General features: G+C 32.1%; 3 protein-coding genes across 4 annotated transcripts in view; 2 read left to right on the top strand and 1 right to left on the bottom strand.

The window, feature by feature from the left end:
• The window catches only part of LOC143056235 (glycine amidinotransferase, mitochondrial-like), a 149,271-nt gene that overhangs the window by 53,829 nt on the left and 69,732 nt on the right, over positions 1 to 25,710 (top strand). The window lies entirely within an intron of this gene.
• Positions 1 to 25,710, top strand: part of LOC143056233 (solute carrier family 35 member F6-like) — a 514,661-nt gene that overhangs the window by 442,128 nt on the left and 46,823 nt on the right. The gene's annotated exons all lie outside the window — the stretch shown is intronic.
• Positions 113 to 25,259, bottom strand: LOC143056051 (uncharacterized). 2 transcript variants are annotated; one of them, XM_076229122.1, is made up of 7 exons: positions 24,699 to 25,259; positions 23,262 to 23,849; positions 22,552 to 22,650; positions 21,287 to 21,589; positions 18,521 to 18,748; positions 6,723 to 6,761; positions 113 to 2,075 (listed from the first exon to the last, which is right to left on the bottom strand). In XM_076229122.1, the coding sequence occupies exons 1-7, from the start codon at positions 25,231 to 25,233 to the stop codon at positions 1,240 to 1,242; spliced, it is 2,628 nt and encodes an 875-aa protein (XP_076085237.1). In that variant the 5' UTR covers positions 25,234 to 25,259; the 3' UTR covers positions 113 to 1,239. The 2 variants fall into 2 exon arrangements, with proteins under 2 accessions (XP_076085237.1, XP_076085238.1); XM_076229123.1 differs by lacking the exon at positions 113 to 2,075 and adding an exon at positions 2,084 to 4,173 and having other exon boundaries at positions 24,699 to 25,253.

Here is a 25,710-nt window from a genome sequence, read left to right as displayed (position 1 = left end):
CTAAATAACGCAGACGTCCTTGCAAGCTCTACGTAAGTCTTACTAATTATCTTGAAACACATAAACATGAGTGCAAACTAAAAGAACAAGAAAAGGAAAAAAAAAAAAAACCCTCTTTTCGTGATTATATTTTTAAAACACCATGGAGAATAACACAATGGCGGGGTGTATAAGGACAAACCCACGTAATATGTAACAGAAGAACACAATAAGGCATATATAGACAAAGCATATTAGCAATAATAAAAAACAAAAATACAAAATGGATTATGGAACAATAACAGAATGACAGGATGTTTAAGTACAGAGCCACGCAATTTTTTACAAACAAATAGGGAATAATGAGGTGCTACAATATAAACCATGATAAAGAATAGAAAATAATGAACAAACAGTATAACGAATAAAAAAAATGAAGAACCCCATCCACACCCTCATACCACACAAATGAAAGAAAAAAGAAGTATCAGTCCATAAGACAAGCAACCCGACGACACCAACAAATTGTGAATTTGCTCTGATTTTGATTTGCAAACTTCACATCCGACAAATTAATAAGGAGACACATATGACTTAAATTTCTTTAAAAAGTTTTCAAGGATATGATGAAGTCTATCTTGAGTCATGGTTTTCTCTGAAACAGAAAGTGTATGTAAATCAAAGAACATTATGTCTTTGTAACATTTCTCTAAATTTATTATAAAATTGATTTGTTGTCACAGATGAAATTAAAGCGTTTATCGCCCAATATACAGCAACCCAACGACATAATCCGATGTGTAATTTATTTCAAATTTGTTTACAACTATTACATCCGTATATGTTTCGAATTAAAAAAATTATTGAGGACATATATATGATTAATATTAATATTTCCTCTTAAACTAGTGATATATGGTTTAAAAAGATATCATGAAATATATTTTTAATTTTTGTTTTTTGTCTTCAACTATCAAACATCAAGTGGTGTTAATCAATTTAACAACACGTCTCTGTAATATTTCATTAAATTTCCAAATCAAGTTACCCTTTTGTCACACATGAAATAAAAGTGTTAATTTCCCCCAAAACATGTACATAACAAATGTGTTAGTTTTATTTTCTGTACATTAAATGAAATTCATTTAAGTTAGATTGATAGTAAAGAAAACAAAATTTGATAAAAAATATTTTGAATGACTAAATGCACAAACAGATCCGAGTTCGAATACACTCATTGTCTGAAGGAATTATTCATGTTTATTTATGTTGATATTTGACGTCAAAAAGAAAAGCATTTCCGTTTAAATTATTACAGACAAGAAGAATATTTTCTTTTTTGTCAAAATAAATTCCATACGGCTCATCCAATCCATCTGATTCAGTAAGAAGTTCTCTATAATGTTTACCATCATTTGATACAACTATTACAGTATGTGTCTCTTCATTTGTCACATACACATTCCCCTCATTATCTGTTGTTACACGACGTAAATCTTCAATTTCATCCTTTTTAAATTCCCACATTAACTTTCCATCCAACGAGCAGCAGTATATTGATCTATAGTCTATACAGACCACCCTGTCTCTGTGTACTGTAATGTCAGTGATATAATAGTCTGAAGGTACCGGTATAGTACGTATTACTTTACCTGTCAGGTCCATCACATGTATTATACTCCTATCTATAACAACGTACAGGTTATTATCATTATATGATATTCCGCGGCAGTAACCACGGGTGTTGATTGTACTGGTAAGAGAACGTGTAGATATATTTATTATCTGTATGGTTATGTCATATCTACAAGATACTGCTACAGTGTTACTATCTATCTCTGTTATATAATATGATCTATAGGACAGAGGAATGTGATGTTTATCAGTACCGTCTGAATTACAAATAAAAAGTTGTTTATTATCATAGTCGGTAAACACTAATGTATTGCCTAATTTGATACAGCTAGTAATGAACAGATTTTCATTTGCTGTCTTTTTTATATTAAACTTTAAGCGCAAATTGACTGACGCAGGAAGGTTGTATTTGACAGGGGTTTGAGCTTGGGTAAATGAGTCTTCTGTGGTTGTTGTATTTTCTGAAATAGATAAAAAAAAAAAAAAAAAAAAAAGAAGCTTTTAACAAATACCTGATAAAATGGATTGAATGTTGTAACTTATCTCTTTAAGTTAAGTGCACTATGAAATGTTAATTGGCAAAGAGAGGGTTAGCGTTGGATTTTTTTTTCAGATTTACTTCAGTTTACTCGATTGTATTGTTCGGCGGCTTTTTATTCACCTTTGCACATTGTCCTATAGTTTGTGTTGACAGAATATTCTTTTCATCCGGTTTTAGAAGTTATTATTTTTCAGCTCTTTCGGTTTATAAATCCGCTTGCCCCACCCTAGCAAATCTTCCCCTTATTCAAGGAATGTATTAATGATAGACATTGAAAACAAAAGAGAAATGTGTTGAATATATTCGTGTACTGGACAGATCTATGCAGAAGAACAACTTATTTATTTCAAGCTATCTATGTCATGTTCTAGAAACAAACAAACTATTGTATAGGCGTCCTCTGTCCTTTCTTCCATGCATTTTATTCAGCATATTGTTGGGTTTTTAAGGATACATATCAATTTATTGGCTTTTTCGTTTATTTTTCTCGGAAATCATAGAACCAACCGATAAAAAAACCACAAGACGCTGAAAAAAACTTGTCACAATGAATAAAAGTAGAAACACAAGAGATATTGGAATGATTGATTGGTTGATTGTTGCCTGTCCCTAACCAAATTACCCTCATTTTCCAGGAGCAGTCTAAATTTCCCCGACGCCTTTATTACAGAACCTACCTATTATGTTTATTGTTAATTTGATCTCGTCCTGAATATGCATGAAATATTTGCCACTGTACGTTAGCAACCAACATCAATCAATGAATCAATTTTAAAATTATAATTTCTGAGGCAAAGAAAGAAAACTAGAAATCCGGACTATTATGCCGGCTGCATACACTATGAAAAATATTACCATTTAGCGCCATGATCATTGTTCCTCATTTGTTCATCAACTTTTAATTGCAGTTCTGATAAATATAGTATATTATATTGTCCCTGAGTGCCATTCAAAAGGGTGACTGAGAAATAAAAATATGGTCAGTACAGTTTTTCGTCCAATAGGCAGTAATGCTCTTGACAGTGTGGGGCGTCCGTTTGGTTATGATGGGTGTACAAGTACGCAGCCACGTCTAGTCGGAATGGGGATGTTAATATATATGTCCCCTGACGACAGAGTGCTACAACCTGTACATTAAAAGCTGTTAAAACAACTCTTTGATAGGTCCTTCGGTGGCCTGTTGTAATTCTGAATATATGTACTTGGCAAAACTGTTAGGAATGTCCTCAAAGTCCTTAGTGCTCTTCAACTTCGTTCTGTATTTGGCTTTTTAATTTTATTTATTCAAGCGTCACTGATGAGTAACCAAATTACCCTCATTTTCCAGGAGCAGTCTAAATTTCCCCGACGCCTTTATTACAGAACCTACCTATTATATTTATTGTTAATTTGATCTCGTTCTGAATATGTATGAAATATTTGCCACTGTACGTTAAGCAACCAACATCAATCAATGAATCAATTTTAAAATTATAATTTCTGAGGCAAAGAAAGAAAACTAGAAATCCGGACTATTATGCCGGCTGCATACACTATGAAAAATATTACCATTTAGCGCCATGATCATTGTTCCTCATTTGTTCATCAACTTTTAATTGCAGTTCTGATAAATATAGTATATTATATTGTCACTGAGTGCCATTCAAAAGGGTGACTGAGAAATAAAAATATGGTCAGTACAGTTTTTCGTCCAATAGGCAGTAATGCTCTTGACAGTGTGGGGCGTCCGTTTGGTTATGATGGGTGTACAAGTACGCAGCCACGTCTAGTCGGAATGGGGTGTTTAATATATATGTCCCCTGACGACAGAGTGCTACAAACTGTACATTAAAAGCTGTTAAAACATCTCTTTGATAGGTCCTTAGGTGGCCTGTTGTAATTCTGAATATCTGTACTTGGCAAAACTGTTAGGAATGTCCTCAAAGTCCTCAGTGCTCTTCAACTTCGTTCTGTATTTGGCTTTTCAATTTTATTTATTCAAGCGTCACTGCTGAGTCTTTTGAAGACGAAACGCGCATCTGCAGCAAATATAAAATTTCAATCATGGTATCTATGATGAGTGTATCTGTCCCATATAACCTCATTTCCAAGTGCCAGTGCACATTTTCCCGACCCTCAAAACGAACGACCGCTATTAAAGGAATTTACTCTTTGTATTTATTGTTAATTTGTTTTCTTCCTGATCATGAATGCAATATTTGCAACTGGACGTCACACAATCAATCATATCACGGTGTGACCAGTTGTTTAAATGGTTATTATAAAATTTTACGTAAATATTACTGAAAAAAGACACAAAGCACGGACATTTTAATGCCTTTAACTGATTGCACCTACATGTAATCATGTAATAGGGGTTTTCATATATGCACATTTTACATTTGAATGTCTTTTTTTTTTTTAAAGTTTCATAGGTCAAAACGTTGCTTATTAAAAGAGGGACGAAAGATACCAAAGGGACAGTCAAACTCATAAATCTAAAACAAAGTGACAACGCCATGGCTAAAAATGAAAAAGACCAACAGAAAAACAAAAGTACACATGACACAACATAGAAAACTAAAGAATAACCAACACGAACCCCACCAAAAACTAGGGGTGATCTCAGGTGCTCCGGAAGGGTAAGCAGATCCTGCTCCACATGCGGCACCCGTCGTGTTGCTTATGTGATTACAAATCCTAAAATGGGATTTTCAGGAATGAAATTTAAGTGCTAGAAGTGTGCCAGAATGCATAAGTTTGCACAATTTATCTTAAAATTTCAGGGGGCTTTAAGCAGCCCCCATCACCTTTGCCAAATAATAAATTTAGTTGATGCTTAACAGTATACCGAGTCATAAATAAGTTGACAATTGTATGGATAATAATTAACGTACCATGACATATAGGGGCTTCTGTTTTATAGTTCCTTACTTAAAAAAACTTGCCGTTTAACTTTATTCTTAACATGTTACCGTCTTGAAAATGAACGACACATTTGACACTGGACGTATTAAGCAAAAAACATTCCAATTATTGTTCTCTTATGAACTTACTTTGAACGCTTTGTGTTGTTTTTCTTGGTATTCTCGCATGACTAAAAGTATTTTCTTTTATTAATCGGAGAAATTAAATACAGTTTTGTGCACTTTATTACAGGATATCTTTCGGTTACTCTCATATCTCTCAGGGAGCAAGCTTTTCAAAAGATCATCCTAACCCAGGATACAGAAATCGATATGGATATTAATATCTCGGTTTGAGGGTCTTTGTTGCAAGTGGTCTCCGGTGAATCTGATAAAAGTATAAATACGCACTAACATCAGATTATGATTGGGTGAATGCATTATATGACTTTAAAACGACTTTCTGTAATTTTGGGGAACCTCATTTTGCCTATTGCGAAGAAATGTTTTTGTCTAACGGCATCATGACCACATTGTGTACATATAGGTGTCAATATCTTAAAGCCTTTCACAACAGTTGATATATGTTCAGGGTTGACTTTTACATGTGTTCTCATGTTGTGCTCTTTCATAATATGAAATATGAACTCGAAATCCCAAAAAATGAATCTTTACAAATCTTATGTGAGTTGGGTACTCATTGATAAAATGCAATATCAGAGATAACCCTCACAGTTTAGTGCAATGTTAGTAATATCATTTTGATGTGGATCGGTACTTATACATCCCGCCATTGTGTTATTGTGTTATGGTCATGTTTTCAATTCTTGTCTTTCATTTTTGCTTGTGTGTTTTTATGCCATTTTGATTTTTCCTTGTTGACATATTTGTTGGTTTTTATAGTGATCAAGATTGTAACACAACGTGGACTTCTGTAACCCTATTTTTGACATTTATTTCCTATTACGTCTGTAATTTTTGTTCACACATTGTAACCTAAATGCGACATACAAGTGAGCGGTTTATCTAGCTATACACCCAGTGTTAATCAATCATTTTCTATACAAGAAAATACCTGCACCAAATCTGAAATATGATAGTTGTATTCCATTCGTTCGATGTGTTCGAGCTTTTGATTTTTACATTTGATACGATTTCTCGAATAAATGTAGTAATGTAAAGATGTGGTATGATTGCCAAGGAGAAAAATCTCCACGAAAGATCAAATGTCTTAGAATTTTACAACTATAGGTTATCGTAAGGCCTTCAACAATAAACTAAAGCTAGTCCGTATAGTGAGCTATAATAGATCCCGAAACGACAAATGTAAAACAATTTAAACGAGAAAACTAACGGCCTGATTTATCCCTGAAATAATAAAAGTAGACACAGTAAACAGCAACAAACGACAGGCACATACAAGCGTGTCGAGATTAAACATATTCGCTGGCGTCAAACCATCTTCAAAACCTGGGACAGTTGTGTAACAGTACAATATATATAGAAAAAAATCAGTTGAAATTGGCGACTCAAAGTACACATCTGAGAATACTCGCAGTTAACCTAAGCTAGTTAAATGTCAATAACAACTGATCTAAAATCATGTTGCTTACACTAAATTTCTCTTTGAATTGACAACTATTAGTATGTTATATGTCTTTTCTGTCGCCTATCCAACTTACCTTCAGATGTTTGAGTTTGTGCGTTTGCTTCTTCTTTTTCTGAAATACAAAAAATGTTGATAAAAAAAAGCCTCGATTATATATAGTTGGTTAAATTAAAGTGCCTAAGGTGGTATAGGAGTCTAAAATACAAAAGATAGAATTTGTTCACACTTTACAAAAAAGTAGTATCTATTGATATATATAAAAAAAGAAGATGTGGTATGATTGCCAATGAGACAACTATCCACAAAAGACCAAAATGACACAAACATTAACAATTATAGGTCACCGTACGGCCTTCAACAATGAGCAAAGCCCATACCGCATATAGTCAGCTATAAAAGGCCCCGATAAGACAATGTAAAACAATTTACGCGAGAAAACTAACGGCCTTATTTATGTAAAAAAATGAACGAAAAACAAATATGTAACACATAAACAAACGACATGAATTACAGGCTCCTGACTTGGGACAGGCACATACATAAATAATGTGGCGGGGTTAAACATGTTAGCGGGATCCCAACCCTCCCCCTAACCTGGGACAGTGGTATAACAGTACAACATAAGAACGAACTATAAAAATCAGTTGAAAAAGGCTTAACTCATCAGATAGACAAAAAATAAAAGTGGACGTGGCCGGGTACTTTGTTGCCGAAACGTACGTAAATATTATCAAGGAGAACATTAACAGCCTCAATCATCTCATCACACCTCCAGTAAGTATATCTAGCATATTTACCTTTCTCATTCGTGAATCGAAGAAGGCTTTAAATGAGTTGCAGCAAATATATCTACATTCAGCTTTACCAAACGACCATTTAATTAAATAGGAAAACTTTTGTTTAATAAGATAGTGTGGAAGTGTAGTGTAAAGAGTAGAAAAATCAAAACTTTTAACAGAATCAAAAGGACCATCGAAAGCCCGCAATTTATCTAAAACATCCAAAGAATTTTTTACACTCCAAAAATGGGTTATACCACTATGTTCATATATTTTATTACAATAATTTATGATAAGCTCTTTAATAGTAGTTAATGAACTAGTTAAGAGCACTGACAAATTAGTTGTAGAACACTTACTAGAGGCCGAGATGAAACGATATTTAAATGGTTTTTTGTGTAGTTTAGGTAGCCAATACATAGTAGGGACCTTCAAATGTTCAGAAGAAGCCTTAAGCTTTGATGTGGTTGTGATATGCTTGTTTACTATATGCCTCTCTGTGAAGCGGATGGACTTAAATGTAGATGAATTTAAAATTTCATTCTTAAGAACGTCCGTGTAGTATTTACGTCATACCACAACCACATTGTTGGCTGCTTTGTCGGCCGGTACAAACACAAACCGCTTTGAAAGTATTTGAAGTTTATTTCTTATTCTGGAAATAGGTGTATTATGTACTCTATTATTTACTTCTAAATTATTTTCAAAATGTGATATTCTATTATCTACCACATTCATACATTTATTTAAATAAGAATCAAGAGATTTTTTATCAGATTTTTCCCGTTTTCACCATTTTTTACAAAATGAGGAAAGAGCATCTTTGGTGACTTGACGACACTCTTTCAAATCTATTTTAGATGGAAGGCGATATTTTGGTCCTTTTTTCAAAAAGTTTTTTTACCTCTCTGTCCTGGACGATATTGAGGTCCCCTGTAATAACATGGCCATAGGGAACATATCTAAACTTCGACGATTCACAGTTTCAAGTTAAGGGAGTATTAGTATCTATATTCACGTCGGATGTAACTGACGTATAATTAAAAATTAAACTTCTGCTGGGTTTTTTGTATGTGTATGAAATTATAGGTGGTTCTATATTATCAAAATAGGGAGGTATAAAGTTTTGAACGGTAGAGTCATTAAATATACTAGATAAGTTGATAAAATCAATACCTCTTCTAATATATTTAATTTTCAAAAAATGACGTTTATGATCTTCAGGTTTGTCGATACGTGGGAACAGCCTATGGTTGCAAAAAGCTGTAATTATACGAGAATATTCATACAGTGGGCTGAAGAATGAGATGGTGTCACACTCTTTTAAAATATCGTGTAATTTACTAATGGGTATTTGACCCAGTTTACATAATAACTGATGCCTACCATTATTTTTAAATATAGAAAGGAGATTATCAAGTGTATAACGATGTTTAACTCGTTGATTTCGATTGATACGTTTCCCATGATACCTATTATTTCGTTGTTTTTTATCAATAATATTCATTATATCTATCAATAGAGGACGTAGTAGATATATATGTTCCCTTGTCCAAGTATATTGTCATTTAGACCCAAGCTGTTTGAAGTCGTTAAATCCAAGACTGTTCGATAATTTTACGGGAATCTTCAAATTGTTTATGTGACTGCCCTTGTTGTTTCTGGACCGTTTCGAGCGGTTGAAATCTAATAAATTTAATATTGTGGTTGTGTTTACCTAAATGTTGATACATTATGCTTTTAAATTTCTTCGGTTTTCGGAAGCAGTATAGATGTTCCTGTGTTCGTTTAAAAAGCTCACGTCCTGTTTGTCCTACATATTGTATACCACACTTTGGCTTAGTTCATGTAACCAGATAAATGAGGCTTTGGGTTTTTCATGTTATGTCACAGGAAAAAGAAAGCGAAAAAGCTCTCCCGTTCACTGTTGACCTTATAGTATTATCAGAAGATAATCTAGAACAGGTTTGTCATTTTCTGGCATTGCACGGAAATATTTGTGGATATCCACGTGCATTTTTATTGAATAATCTGGCTGCAGCAGCATTGCCACCTTTAACACAATTATAAAAACTGCTAAATTTAGATGGGGAATTTCGATTGACGGCGGTTGAATTTATATTTAGGATAAGGTTTTTATAGCACGTGAATATCCTTGAGGGATTTGAGTTTAGTGTTTTCTTACCATTTCGTAAAATCATGATTATTTAAAGGGTTATGAGAAGATAAAATGAGGCCGAAAGTCATAACATTGAATTAAGAGTTACAGTAACGGAATATATATAAACAATTTATAAAACAGTCGAAGAATTCTTATAAAAAACTATATTGAACAGCCCGACAAACAAAGGCGTATATAACAAGACAGACATGAAACAAATATAGGTCCGAGAAAACAGTTATGATGTAGTGAATTTATCTATAACAGAAAACAACAAAATTCTTTTAACAAAAATTAGCACGTGCTCGATCCAAAAAATATTTTTAAGGTGTAGTGTATTTATTTGGGGACACAACATCCTAATTTATGACTTTTTCAAACTGGACCAGATCACTAATTTATCTAACATAAAATTACTATGAACTGTTTAGACATGTAATTTCCATTCCATATGACTAGAATATTATAAGGAAATCAAATTGAATCAAATGTAAAACACTGTCCGCATTAGGGACTATATTCGTAGACAACGAAAGAAGGACGATAACTGTGTCCCGGACTTATTAAAGAAATTATAAGAACACTTAGTAAAGCCATAGATGGGGGCAGGATAAAAAAAATAGCGTATAAGAAATAGATCATTAATCATGATAATAGAATAAGTAGACATCTCTCTCACAAGCAAAAAAAACCCTAGCTGTAAAAATATAAGGGCAAACACTATAGGCACGGGGACACATTCTACTGAATCCACACAGCACGAGTAACAAACCCTGCAGAAAATATAAAAAAAAAAGATGTTGAAAAATATAATAAAAATGATAGGTCACTGCGCATTACTCAAGCTACAGGACGTGACAAATTGACACATTTTGTATGGATTACGCAGGAAAAAATACCATTTTGTGATTAGACACTAAACAAAATGATAGAATTGTTAAAAATTTAATCCAATTTAAGTTAAATCCTTCAGAAAATGCAGTTTTAGGGTTACCTCCCCTTAAAATGCCAATTCAATTTTTTTTTTAAACAACCAAAAATAATCATAATTTACAAAAATATTAATATTATAAGTTATATTCTTATAATTTAATTCTTTTAAATGAAAATTCACATTAAATATCTGCATTCCTGTATCAAATTTTGCAAACTTGATAGAAAATATTGTCTTTTGGTTCTCTATGTTTTACAATCCAAGATGGAGGAAGACACCCATACCACCTTAAGGGGGGTTTATATTTTATTATCCACCATTTTACAGTACTTGCACATTAATTGTATTATTAATTTGTTCTCGTCTTGTAAATGAATGAAACATTTGATACTGGAAGAAAATAACCCCAGTGTGATTGGTGAATATAAATTTGTTCACTAAAGGACTTTTTTCGACCAGCAGAAAAACCTTTTCAAAAGAAAACGCCCTGTTGGCTGAATGGGATGTACAAGTAAGCAGTTACGTATGGTCAGAATGGGAACGTAACATTCGAAGCTTCGTGTAGAGAAAGTACCACACACTCTGTGACATGGCAACTCTTTGACCCTATCCAATATACACTAATTTTCAAGTGGAAGCCAAAATTACCCCGACCGTCATCCCGGACGGCCTTACACAGGACCTACCTTTTGTATATTCTGTTATTTTGTTCTCGTCCTAAACATGTATGAAATATTTACCACTGGTCGTAAGCAACCAATCAATTGTCTTGATAATGAATGAAATGTTTGCCACTGGTCCCTAAGTAGACAACAATCAATCAATATAGGACTTATGAACTGCTTATCATAAAGAACATTTTGTTTTGTGGTTTGTGAACTAAGAGCAATTGGATATTATAATAATAAGGGGAAAAGTTTTATTATATATGAGTTCTTTCCGTTTTGCAATGATCTGGTATGGAATAAAATCATCATAAATACCAGGATAATAATTGTTGATTCGCTTTTGCAATGATCTGCTAGGGAGCAGGTTTCTCGACGAAGCTCCTCTAACCAGGATAGGAAAATTTTTTAAAATCTTTCTTTCACAGGGGTTGGGTGTTGTCGCAACAAGTTTACTCCGCAGAATGTTAGTATATGCATCCAAGTCGGAACAAAAGAGGGACGAAAGATACCAAAGAGACAGTCAAACTCATAAGTCTAAAACAAACTGACAACGCCATGGCTAAAAATGAATAAAGACAAACAGAAAAACAATAGTGAACATGACACAACATAGAAAACTAAAGAATAAACAACACGAACCCACTAACAAAATAGGGATGCTGAATAAATAGATATTTGTAGAATAATGCCCATCTTCCTGGAGTTAAATTCTTACACCATTGCTTTACGAAAACCGTAGTCGGCCTATTATGAGGCTTAACTTTTGAGCACATGTCACCTGCCATCAAAATCCTAAAGCCCTCCATAACATTCCACACACTTTGATGATTGATTGATTGTTAAAGAACAATGACAAATATTTCATGGATGTTAAGGTCGAGAACAAATTATCAACAAATACAAAATGTAGATCCTGTAAGAGAGGCAATCCGAGATAAAGGTCTTTCTTAACACGAGTCATCAGAATCAACATTTCAATTCTTACCATACCTGGCTGCAAACTTGTACATCCCGCACAGCCAAATGAACGCTCCATTTTGGCGAGGGTTCTACTGCCGGTCGGGAAAAAACAATGGTGACCATATTTATATTCCCCCGTCCTCCTTGGGGTCACAAACTTTGTATGGTGACTATTAAATATGATTTTAAGTTGTGCTCTTTTTTGATATGCGACTGATCTTGTAGATAAAATATAAAAACCAACCAATCTTCGTCGAATTATCTTTTGCTATTTGGTGACTCGTGGAAAAATACAGTTTGTTTTTACAATTTGGATATCAGAAAATAATTAAAATGTTGCATTCATAATTAAAGAGCCTGTAATAAAAGATTTGTTCAAATGTTCTTGCCATATCTCATGTTTTGAGTGGCAATGATTAATTATCATTGTCTCTTGTAACGAACATCGGACCAAGAAAACTCGAATGAGGTTGAATTACAATTCAGGTAAGTACATAAATGTAATAGGTAGGACCAAGTGATTCAAGAAGCTTAACAATATAAAACTGGTTGTCAGAATTAGATTATACTTTGCACTTCGATTATGCTGTAGTTGATGATATTATTTGGGAGACAAAAAAGCTGTATTTTTTTTTTATAAATTAAATGAACTTTGTGTGCTGTTTGGCTTTACGATATATAAGTATTGTTATAAATCCATTCTTTAAAGAGGCATAATCTGTTTTAAACTCCTGTTCACTGATTTCACTCAAATTCTCATATTTGATCAACAAAAACTAAAACGTGTATCCAAATTACAAAAAGTCTAAAATAAACAATAAACAATGCATGGACTTCATATTATGTATCGGCATTTTGTGCGGTTTTTTTTTGTGTTTATACGTCATCAACCGCAAAGGTTGACTAGGAAATATAAATATGGCCACTACAACTGTTCTTCCGTCCGGCAGTTTAACCATTGGCAAAGTCGAGCGTCTGTTTGACTGTGCGGGATGTACAAGTACACAGTCACGTCCGGTCAGAACGTTAAATCTGATGCCTTGTTGAAGAAAACGAGAACGGAAATAGGCAATGTGTTAAAGAGACAAAAACATGACCTAAAATCATGTTAAGAACCCTTGCGACCACGTGCAATTGGATTTTTCTAGGTCTGTTTCATTCATATTGTTGGTTAAAAAGTCTGTTTATCATCGTTTATACCTGTATAAGAATGATTGTTAATGGATCAAATCATTCAATGAAATGGTTCATCCTTATTTCACTTTCAATGCTGACATTATTTTCCTTTTAAAAGCTGATTATATAGGTAACCCAACTACAGATAAGGGTTTAAACTGAAGGTCACACGAACACGTATTCAATGAGGTCGAATTATTCACTTACAAGTGAAAAATATATCAGAAATATTCCTTAGCTTATTTTGACATAGTTGAAACAAACTGTATACAACGTATTATTATTTAACTATTTCACTTCATAAATGATTGAAGAAAAAAAATCATATATTTTTTTTTACGTTGCTAATGCCCCCTTTTAGTGAATAGAAGGTAAATTACTAATTGTAGCTACTTTTTAAAGTTAAAGAAGACAATTGTTAATTTTCAAAAAGGCAAAATTCTAGTAACACAACGTTTTTGGCAGTCAACTGTTCAACCTGTTTGAAAATAATTGTTTGGTTGCAGAAGTTGAAGATGTTTAAACGTCCTAAACGACAATTTATCATAAATTAGATGACAATAAGAACATACAATACCTAAAAAAATAAATGACAATAGGAATGTCCATTTGCCATTTGCCATTCTTGAAATAAAAGGCTTTTTTAGTAAATATTTATACAAATTTGTTTTACAAAATTTATTTTCGCCGCCTGGTCCAAAGGGCCAAGTGAGCTTTCCTCATCACTTATCATCCGTCGTCCGTCGTTAACTTTTACAAAACTCTTCTCTCAAACTACTGGGTCAAAGGAGTAGGTCCGGTAATGACCGATCTTGGCCTCAAATTTCTGGTTCATCTGACGAAAGATTTTGACCACTTTTTAAACACTTAAGTGTCTATATTTCTTTTGAATCCATTAGTTAATGTGAAAGATTTAAAAAAAATGATCCAATTTAAGCTCAAATATGAAAACTCTAGCAAATATGCCGAAATATGTCACTCTTCAGATTGTTTTTGTCAAAAATGAAAGTGCGCTGCATCCGTGTTCATCCTCAACCTGTATATATGTTATGTATTATCATAAAATACAACTTACATTTCAATATGAAGGATGAACACGAATGCGGCCACTTTTGTTTTACACTAAATTTAACTAAAATGCTAGAATTGTGAAGACTTAATGGTGCTATTACCCGATATATGTGCATTGTATTGTCAAAAACAGCCCATATTTAATTGCAGAAGAATTCTACTGTCCAATAAATCACTGAAAGTTTACATTTGAACATTTTTGTAAATCTGCTATATTTTGGGTCAAAAAGGGGTCAACATCTTTCGTTAGATGAACATGAAATTTGAGGCCAAAATCGACTCATACCAGACCTACTCTTTTTCTGACCAATCAGGCTACCCGTATCCTTGATTTGGTAATTTTAAAATTTTGAAGCTTTTGGTTATTATCTCCAATATTATTATAGATAGAGATAAACTGTCATGACTGTAAACAGCAATAATTTACAGCAAAGTAAGACCTTCAAATAAGTCAACATGACCAAAATGGTCAATTAACCCCTGAAGTAGTTATTGCCCTTTATTATGAAATTTAAAAAAAAATATTTTCCTCTGTAACTACTTGGCCAAGTTCATTATATAGATAATTGTAAGCAGCCAGAATGTTCGGTTAAGTAAAATCTACGAACCCATCATTGACATCACCATCACCAAAACACGATTTTGTCATGAATCCATCTGTGTCCTTTGTTTAATATGCACATAGACCAAGGTAAGCGACACAGACTCTTAAGAGCTTCTAGTTATAATCACGTTAAACCGTGTCTTTTCAACGAATAATTTATGTTCAGAGGTTATATCATAAGGTAACTGAGATAGAAAATATGATATTTTGAAAACAAATTTCTTTGCACGAAACTTACACTCTCTGACCCATTAGAAAAAAAAACGAGGAAAAGTTTGTACGAGTTTGATATTTTATTGTTTAAAATAAGGGTATGAATAGTAAACTAAAAGTTTTATCAGGGTTGATACATTTCATAAACGAGGTAAGACAATCCTATTCGTGTGTGGTACAAAATAAGAAACAGTATAATCGACTTTAATAAACAGTTAAACAAATGTTCAAATTCTGTACATACATGTAAGCACGGGTTTTTGATTCTTGTAAAATATAAATATTAGAGGTGTCCGGGTATATTTCATAACACATAACTAAGAGACAACTTAGCATAATTCAATTCAGAAAAATGCAGAAAAAGGTTTTAAAAAAATAATAAAACTGATATGAATTTGCTTTAAACAGGTCCGAACCACAATAATTTTGACATTATACTACATTCGTGTACCATTATTGACTAGTAAAATTTGTAAGGGTTCCACGGAACCCAGTGTCTCGCCTACTTTTGCTGTTAATCGCAGACTCAACAAAAATGAAGAAAAACATCAATAAAAATGTTCCTCTCTATACTGTCTTTTGATTGAAAGAAGCTTCCAAGTTTGGTAAAAAATCCAGGATAGTTTATGAATCTAATAAATGTTTTATAAACTTTAACTGCAGACTGTATGTAATGTTAACTGGAAGAAAAACTAAGTCCATTTATAAGGAAAATACGGAAAAAGTGAATTTTTTTTTTACAAAATTTACTTCTGAATAATATCTTATGATCAGAAACAAGCTTTTGTCTAAGTTTGGTAGAAATCCAGGATAGTTTAAGAACAATATAAAAATTTTAAAAACTTACACTACAGAGTGAATGTTTTGTTTCTTGGAAAAAAACTAAGTCCATTTATAAGTAAAATACGGAAAAGTGGAAATTTATTTTTACAAAATTTTCTTCTTGATACTATCTTATGATCATAAACAAGCTTCTGTCCAAGTTTGGTACAAATCAAGGATAGTTTATGAAAGTTATTAAAATTTTAAAAACTTTAACCACAGAGTGAATGTAATGTTTCCTTGCAGAAAAACTAAGTCTATTTATAAGTAAAATACGAAAAAAATGGAATTTTATTTTTACAAAATTTATTTCTGGATACTTTCTTATGATCATAAACAAGCTTCTGTCCAAGTTTGGTAGAAATTCAGTATAGTTTAAGAAAGTTATTAAAATTTCAAAAACTTTAACCACAGAGTGAATATTTGTGGACGCCGCCGCCGACGACGACGCCGACGACGACGGAATGTAGGATCGCTTAGTCTCGCTTTTTCGACTAAAGTCGAAAGCTCGACAATAAATGTGTATAGGATTATGAATTCTAAGTGAAATATCTTAACTATTTTATGAATGGAGACAATATGTGGTTATGAATGTTTATACTTTTTCCGTTGCATAAGAGAGATTTCTCAGAAGTTCATTAAACAAAACTGAAACCAACTTAGAAGCCTATTAACAACTGTTTGAGGGGTCCATAGATGGCCTGTTGCAAATCTACGTAAATACCTCATTTCCCAGTGGCTATCAAAATTAATCGGTCCTTAAGTGTGACTGGGGAATAGAAATATGATCACTGCAGGTCTTCTTCCGATCGGTAGTAAAGCCTTTGACAAAGTGGGGCGTCCGTTGGCTCTGTGGGGTGTACAAGTACGCAGCCACGTCCGATCAGAATGGGTACTTTAAATCCAATACCTCCTGTAGAGATAATGCCATGCCATCTTTACATTGAGAACCTTTTTAACAGCTCTTTGAGGGGTCCGTAGGTGGCCGCTGGTATAAATAAAGTTCTGTTCCTATCCATTATACCCTCATTTTTGTGGCTCTATATGTGATGAATTTTTAATTAGTTCTAATTCTGAACTTGCATGACATATTTGCCACTGGACGTTAAGCAACCAGCAATGGACGCTCAGTAAGCATTAATCAATTAATATATCATTTTTACAGTTTAGACATAATTACCTTCAAATTATCACGTGTTGCTGTTGATAAGTTTTATCTTGGGTAATCGCGATTTATTAGAATAATACAAAGATATTATCAACTAATTAATAATTTATTCAGATAAAACTAGGGTAGGGACATGTTAATTTAAAAAAAAATAAACTAGTTCTGCATGAAAATAAACACCCACGCGGCAATGTTTCTTATAAGCGTGCTCGCATAAAAAAAATAAAATTAGTTCAAACTAGAATGGCTGAAATATAGATATAGAATATAGATCCGTTACATTTGTTTTACGTTTAAAGTTGTTAATTGATGCATAATATAAATATCGTTTCAACAAAAGTTGCTCTGGGTAACTTAGAGGAAAAAGGGAATTTTACAAAACAGAAAAGCAATTGACAATAAAATAATGTCCATCTCAATTTTGTTCTCATGTATATTTCAAAAAAAGGCAAATTTCAATTAGACATTTTTTAGTTTTGATCGCACGGAATTATGAGAGGTGTTTCAGTTAATTGTGCCTATGGAATGCTGTCTCATTGACATATATCCAACATCTCCTTTATTAAGATTTTACAGCAATCGAAACACTAGTTATATTCAATGAATTGTATAATTGTTAATACAACGAAACAATTTAAAAATTATGAACCTCGATTTATGTTCTCACAAAACATTAACGGATTGTGTGCACCTAAATGAGCGGTATCATATGCTACTTGAATGATATTTCCACGAACAAAATATTGTTACATATATGTTTGTATATTCAAAAAAATCTGATCAGTGGAGTATTCAATGTAACTTCAAATTTGTTGTGTGCTAAAAATTATCTAGAATATAAATGATTTTTATGAAGGTCCTGGATTCTTTTCACAAATTCTTAAAACGGAAATTGATTTACCCTAACTATTTAACAAATACGAAGTAGCGCGAAAAAAAAGTTGGAAAGCTAATCCAGTACAAAAGTCAGCTTTCAAAACCAAACATTCAGAAAAGTTGTGCCAAATTCGGCTAGGCCAGTCTATATCGGAAACCCTTAGTGTTTTGAATATTTCAACATGTTATTAAAGGTAAATTGATATTTTAATAATACTTCAAGTTAGCACAAACATAATGTAAAAAGTGTTTTCTTGAAATGAAACTATCGTAATTAACTCCGGATGCGAACTCCAGGTTTGTCCATCACTTTAGTTTAAAAAAAACAGATATTCGTATTTCTGCCTTAAGGATAAAACTGCTTCTTTTATTGGGCTGAAGTGAATGTTTTTTTTTTTACCATTTTTTAAATTTTTATATTCATTAACATTTCTCCTACCGGATTTTACGAGTTCTGCATATACATCTGTTTTCCCCAGGAAGTTTTTTCCATTTCCTTTCATAAGGAGGGTATTAAAAACTCCTTTTAAGGTTCTGTGTAAGCTGTCAGTCGAGTGGAATATCTTATTTTTTACTTCAAAATTAACAACCACATGTCCTTTGTTTCCCATCAAGCATGTTCCTGTGCCTTTTTCTGGCAGGTTAATTTTTGGTTCTCCGAACTCTTCTGTAACATTGAAAAAAACATTATTCATTAAACCATAAACTTTCAGAATAACATTTCTATTAAATTGATTAAGCTAAGATAGAAATCACAATGGGAAACACGATGAAAATAGTTGCCTGATCAATACATTTTAATTGAATATTTATAGTGATGCAAACAAGGGGGTATCGAAAGAACAATCTATGAGACAGTATTTTTTATATTAAATCGTTATCTCAAAGTATACACAGAAAAATTAAAATACGAGTATTAATTTAAACTTGTCATATGCTTGGCAAAACAATTGAACTCAACGTCATATGACTTTCTGCCATGTTTTTGCAAATCACAATGACTTAATCAGAATGTATTTGCAAAAGACATTTATCTATTTTGAACAAGTTAATTGTCTCTAAGTAATATCACACCTTAATACCGTAAATTGGGATTTCTCTGGAAAGGCATGTATTTTATTTTGATGTGTGTATTCTTGGGGCTTCGTCCGATCGATGTCTTCAATTTTGGAATAGTAGTAGTGAACAAGTTCATTCATATCTGCCTTATTTACCCGTTTATTGATAAAATATAAATGACCTTAACCCGAATAATCCAGTGGTTATATAACATTCACTACGATCACCCCATTATCCTCGAGAAAAGTAGTGGATAGAGGGCGCTGAATTATTCGAGTTGTAATGACCTATACACAAACTAAACACGACAAAATAACCCGAATGAAAGAATCGGATACGGATGTAATTGCAAATGAGTCCGTATCGCAGGGTTCAAAGCTGAATGAAAATATGAAACAAAATCTAAAAGATTAAAATCACTTTTTGAATAGATTATTTATATTTTTACAAATTTTAATCATTATCTTAATAGCAGTACATGTTTATCTTTTGACGATTAAGGATCTAAATTTTAATCCTTATGCCTCCGGCAGTACATGTTAATTAACTGAAGATAAATAATTACAAGGAGTTTTGATATGATAAATTACCAATAACGGCGTCCAATCAGCACTAGATTGGCACATTTATGACATGTGTGAATGAAAATTCATATTGTGTTTTCTTAACAATTTCAGAAAATGACAATTAAGTAAAAACCATATAATCTTGTTGTCAAATCATACCAAGTATTTTTAAAAAAAACTATGGATAGAATTGTAGGAATTATACGCACGATATAATAGCATAACGTATACTTCCCAATAGAAGTGGGACATTTAAAGACGTATCGTATCCGTATCTGATACGTTGACGTATCTAAACGTATATACGGGTTATTATTCAAGTAAGGGAAAAGAGATTGGGGGAAAAGGAAGGGGCATTGTATTTTTTTTATTTCTTTCATTTCTGATATATAAATAATGTTGAATAATTGTTTAATTTATGTATTAGTTATGTTTACATACTTGCTTCTTGTATGTCAAAATCTGGACTTCTTATAGTTATTGCGCTAAAAGTGATGTTTCTACTTTATTTCATTACTTATAATACAATTATAAAAACATTGCACGGACGACAACAGAAGCTAACATTTACACACATATAACAATCACATGATGTCCGTGTCAATCTATATACTTGTATATGTTTTTAAACTTGATATTTAAATCATTAAAACTAGTCTACCCAGGCGTGAAGTTGAAATTTAAAACAAATAAAGGTAAACTAACGTTAACAATATTCATACACTTACTTTAGATTTGCTAATAAAAGGGAATTGAATCATCCACATCATATGAGTCGAATTGCTTACTGATACCATTAAACTAAATTTATAAATTAAAATGTAGCAGGCAATCCTTTTTTCAAATATGTAGTGAAGTACACCTTCTAGGGTGCGCTCGACTTTAGTGACTTAATCTCGGACTTAATACGAGTTTTGTTTTTGAATAGTTGTTAAACAATAAACGCTAGCACATTAAGAAGTGTGTAAATTATGTTTAAAATTTTATAATAAAACTTTCTTTATTCAAGTCTGTAGATTTTAATATATTTGCCACAAAGTCGCGATTTTCTGAACGAAGTTTTCTTTGTGTATATGGCAAATCTCTATTGTACCATTGGTGTTTTGATTTTATTGCACAATTTCGTAATACACATGGCTACAGAAGGACTCATAAATCTTAAATTCACCACGGAGAAGTGGTAATTGTTTAAATATCGAGTGATTAGCTGTATAGGAGTATTCATAAATTGAAAACTATCATGTAATAAAAAGAGTGTAGCAATGGGTATAAATGAAAGAAAGATATCAAAAATAGAAAGACATATATTTAAACCTGAAAATAATCTATTTAACAATAACACATAGATATTTTCTCAGATACGTCAACGTATCAGAAATGGATACGATACGTCTTTAAATGTCCCACTTCTATTGATTAATATTACGAAATTATCATACAGGTAAGCGATTTCGGTGTTTCAATTTTTAGTCTTTGCTTTATTTTCGAGTGTTTAATTTTGGCACTTTCATTTGAGGCACCAATTAAACCAAAATAAAACTACCACCAAAGTAACCCAATTTTCGGTAACGCTTACTTACCTGCATCACTTGCAATTACTGCATATGTTTGTGTACGGAAATAGCATGTCAATTTACAAAACTTGAAAAGTTTTTGGATGAAGTTGCTGACTTCACTCTGGAATAGGCCGTCATTTAGAACTACTTTGTTTTTAACATCAATAAAAAGAATGATACTGCCTTTCTCGGCTCCTTTGAAAAAGATGTTTTCACTGTTGACATGGTTGAGATCTTCTTTTAGCGAATTTATACGATGGACTACGTCTTCACTATCGTCTACTTCATGAATTATTATTTTCATTTGTGTGTAGCTCTCCTTTAGATCTTTAATAAAAAATGCAAATTTTTAGAGATGAATTTATTTATTTGCAATTCTTTTCTTCTAAATGAAGAAAACAATATGGTATAGCGTATACTGACGACTGATTTTTTTTTCAAACTTTGCCATATAAGGGGAAATAACTCATGTAGTAATATTTATTAATGAATGTGTTAAAAATTATACATATTTTGCTTTGAAGATAGTAAACAAGTCTTGTGACCTCAATTGTGGTTTTTTTCAGAAGTTATAAAAGTCATTTGTTCATGTTTATCTTTAAGTTATATCAAATAGTTTTCTTTTTAAGACCCATAGCTTGGTTTGTGATGTATAACCTTTATAAATTGTATAACTTTTACAAAATCTTATTTTTTTGCTCAATCTATAGCTTAAAAGTCCACAAACTGTTACTTTTTACTATATTTTTGCAAAAAAAGCGTGATATGAATTACATTTTGTCAAATTGTCTTATTCTATCAATTTTAATTTTAAAAGACACCTTATTTCCTTATTTTGATTTAATTTGATATAAAGTTGATAAACAGGACAAAGTTTCCAACATCCCCATCATGTGCAAAATTAATGAATGGATTTGAAAAGAATATAATAATGTAATTGGACCTTTTATTTGTTGATATTTTCCTGCAGTATGCTATTTAAACAACTCACTAAGTTATGAGTAAGCAAATACAGCTATTTAACAGCATACCCGAGGCATGTAACTAATTTATATGACACTTTGCAAAACAAAGGAAAGACGAAAAGTATGAACTATTTTTTGATATGCTTTTTTTTATTAAAAGTTCCGAGAAAAATTGATAAATAAGTTCTTGTTTTCGAACTCAATAAAGGAATAATTACACGTAAATAAACAAATGTAAAAACTAACTTTTACTGTATATGAATAATGTGGTAAACTAAATTTATAATTGGATTAAGAGCAATAAAACATCATGTTTAATTTTACCTTCTTCTGCTCTAATCTTTTCAATTGCTGCTTCTGTCGACTTTCCTATAAAAATATGAATTTCTTTTCCTGGATTTCCAATAACAAACCTGAACTTTTCTACAAAAGGAAATTATGATTATAAAAAAACAAATCAAAATGTGCATTAATTCAATACCATTGTTATCGTATGACAAATAAAGGCAACAGTAGTATACTCATAAATCGATAGGGAAAAAAAACAAATCCGGGTCATAAACCAAAACCTAGGGAAACGCATTAAATACAAGAAAATAACGACACAATATTAAAATGTAACACACACAGAAACGAACTAAGCATTAGACAAAATTCGATGCGAAACGTTATATATTCACATAGACATAATTTAAATTGACTTCTAAAGAGGTTCTGTATAAGACAGCTTTTATTCACATAAAAACAAGATTTAGAAACCAAAATCTAAGAGATGTTACTGACCTACCAAACCTTAAATTGTCACACAAGTTAGATTATAATATTTGTCGTCATACAAATCGTTATTTTAATTCGTTCCATTCTGGGCATCATACAATTGACGAAGCTTTGAAGGTTGGCAATGTTTTATATCAATACACTATTTTAAGTGCTTTTGCATAACTTAGATTGTCATGCTCTGAAGAAAAAAAATAGGATGATTAGGTCAACACATTTTTGGGAGCACACACATCAAGGCGCCAAAAAAACCATACCTTTCAATTGTTCAATATCTGCTCGAGCATCGAGTAGTTTCTTTTCAGTTGCAGGATCAAGTACACAAGTCTTGCATTGCTCGACCTCATGTGCATATCCATTGTTTTTGGGTTTATTCATGTAAGCATCTATTCTCTCTCCGACTGCTATAAAGGTAGCGAAAAAACTTTCAAACATGGGTTCCGATATGTTTGCATTCACTCTATGAACAAAGCTATTCCGTTCCAGCCTTATACGTTCAATGTCATCACCTATTCCTAGTTCTTTGTTATTCGGGTTCGCCCCCCATTGTCTAGATGGTGGCGGTATAGGAAGCAGCTTGACAAAATTTACAATTATTTTGTAAGATAGACTTACATCAATTTTGGTATATTCATCGGTCATTAATGTATCTACCATATCAAGCTCAATTTTGTTTAGTTTTCTTCTGAAAGGATTATTCCCCATAATATCGGTGTAGAGGGTTTTTGCTGGAGTTCCGGTTTGTGCCATTAATCCTTGCATTATCATTGGAAATACTTCCATGACCACCATACTACACTTTGCACATCTGTTCTTGTCTAGTGGTGAAATATATATGGTTGCATCTGTAAATTAAAACGCAAACACCAATAACCATGATTCATTAAATCAGTTAAATTTCAAAAACAAAATGGTTTGATTGACAAAATCAACGTATCAAAATTGGCAGACGACTCCTTATAAGAATAGATTCCATGCAGAAACAAATGTAAACCATTAACATTTTTTCCTCATTATCTTGAAAAGATACCATACGGGTAGAATTTTTATATAACAAAAATGATCCACTTGACAAAGTCGTCAAATCAGTGAATTATCAGAAATCAGAAATCGTAAGAGAACTTTTTCTATGAGTTAATCCTTCGAATCGACGATAGTTATTATAATTTTGTTTCTTTAATTGTCCATTATGTTGAAAATTATTATACATAGAGGTCAGCCTTAAACGGCACTAATTATATAATTATCAGCAAGTTAAGATTTATTAATAGGTAAACTGGTAAATATCGTTGGAATATATCGAACATATATAAATGGCTAATTTTATTATGGCACAATTGTTATTGTAAATATTTTTTTTATCAAAATCCTCATAAACGACTGCTATTGAATTATAAAGGTCTCACTTACGTCTTGTTTAACATGTTGCTACTCCTATGCAACGTAAGGAGATATGTAGCATCAATAATTGTGTTAATCTTGAAAAGTTTTCCTTCATATATATTTAAGTTGATTTTAACTTCTAATGTTTATGGTATAGAGCATTAAATATTTGTAAAATTGTAGAATTGTGTCTAGCCATAAGGGGTTTCATTTGGTATGTTTATTGTATTTTTTATTGTTTAAAATATAATAACAAAAAAAAAAAACGCTAGACTTTATACATCTAGACTTATTCTACAATACGGCATTACCATTGATTTCTTGCATCAGTGTCAGTTCTTGAAGCTTACCAGATATATTAATATCAGAGCTGTGAAACGTTTGGTACAACTGTGAACAAGTATCTTGACAGAGATATTCGTCCACTCTCTTTAGTACCTGTTCTGTTCTGGTTTGAAATTCTTCGTAATAAAGCTCTGATATTTCCTTTGACTTTCTACTGATAACGTCATTTGTTGCATTAAGTATTCTCTGAACGTCATCAGCGATTTCAACTTCTGTATCGTGTGGAACATTCCCCCACTTGCACAACGGTTCATGCAATACATTTTCGTACCGCAATATTTTATAGCATAGTTCGATGGTGAAGTCATCTATGTTTGGAAGTTTTTCCATTAAGGATATTTCGTTCTCTGTAAAATCAATAGTTATGAATTTCTGTTTATATTTTCCTTGCAAACCTCTTGGACTAACACATTCTTTAAATATGTGTTGCATTACTTTTGGAAATAGTTTCTGTACAATATTGCATAGTTTTGCTTGTCTTTCCTTAGACGCAGTAGACATATTCACTATTGTTTGTTGCTGTGTTCCAATTATACACTGTAATAATAATAACAAGAAAAATCATGTACTTTACAAATAATAAATGTATGGTGAATTTGAAAGCCCATTGGAGTAGCTGAGATAATACAAATAGCTATAAACAAATATTTTATTCAAATGTAAAACATATTGAACAATTAAGCACACAATGGATAGTTTGTTGCTCATAAAATCGGCTTTAAACTACATATATTGAGTTGTTATTGCTGGCAGTGTAGTAGTGGATATGCTGCCTTTTTTGGGTAAATATCAAAGCATCAATTGGTTTACAAACATAGTTGATTGATACATATCTGGTTTATTAAGATATATTGATGAAATGTGATATATTTATATATATATATTAAAAAAAAAACATTTTCATAATGAAATCAGATGTACGTCAAGTAAATATAATTCAGTATCGAAAAACACAGATATTATAAAAATATCCAGGTT

The sequence above is a fragment of the Mytilus galloprovincialis genome, chromosome 13, assembly GCF_965363235.1.
Source record: "Mytilus galloprovincialis chromosome 13, xbMytGall1.hap1.1, whole genome shotgun sequence".
Classification (NCBI taxonomy): domain Eukaryota; kingdom Metazoa; phylum Mollusca; class Bivalvia; order Mytilida; family Mytilidae; genus Mytilus; species Mytilus galloprovincialis.
This window is presented reverse-complemented; position numbering and strand designations above follow the sequence as displayed.

Coding starts and splice junctions, on each gene's coding strand:
- LOC143056051 (XM_076229122.1), bottom strand. CDS start 25,233: ATGTCTACTGCGTCTAAGGAAAGACAAGCAAAACTATGCAATATTGTA. Junction 23,850..24,698: donor ACTGATGCAAGAAATCAATG/GTAATGCCGTAT, acceptor TTTAATTTACAG/ATGCAACCATATATATTTCA. Junction 22,651..23,261: donor AGATATTGAACAATTGAAAG/GTATGGTTTTTT, acceptor TTCCTTTTGTAG/AAAAGTTCAGGTTTGTTATT.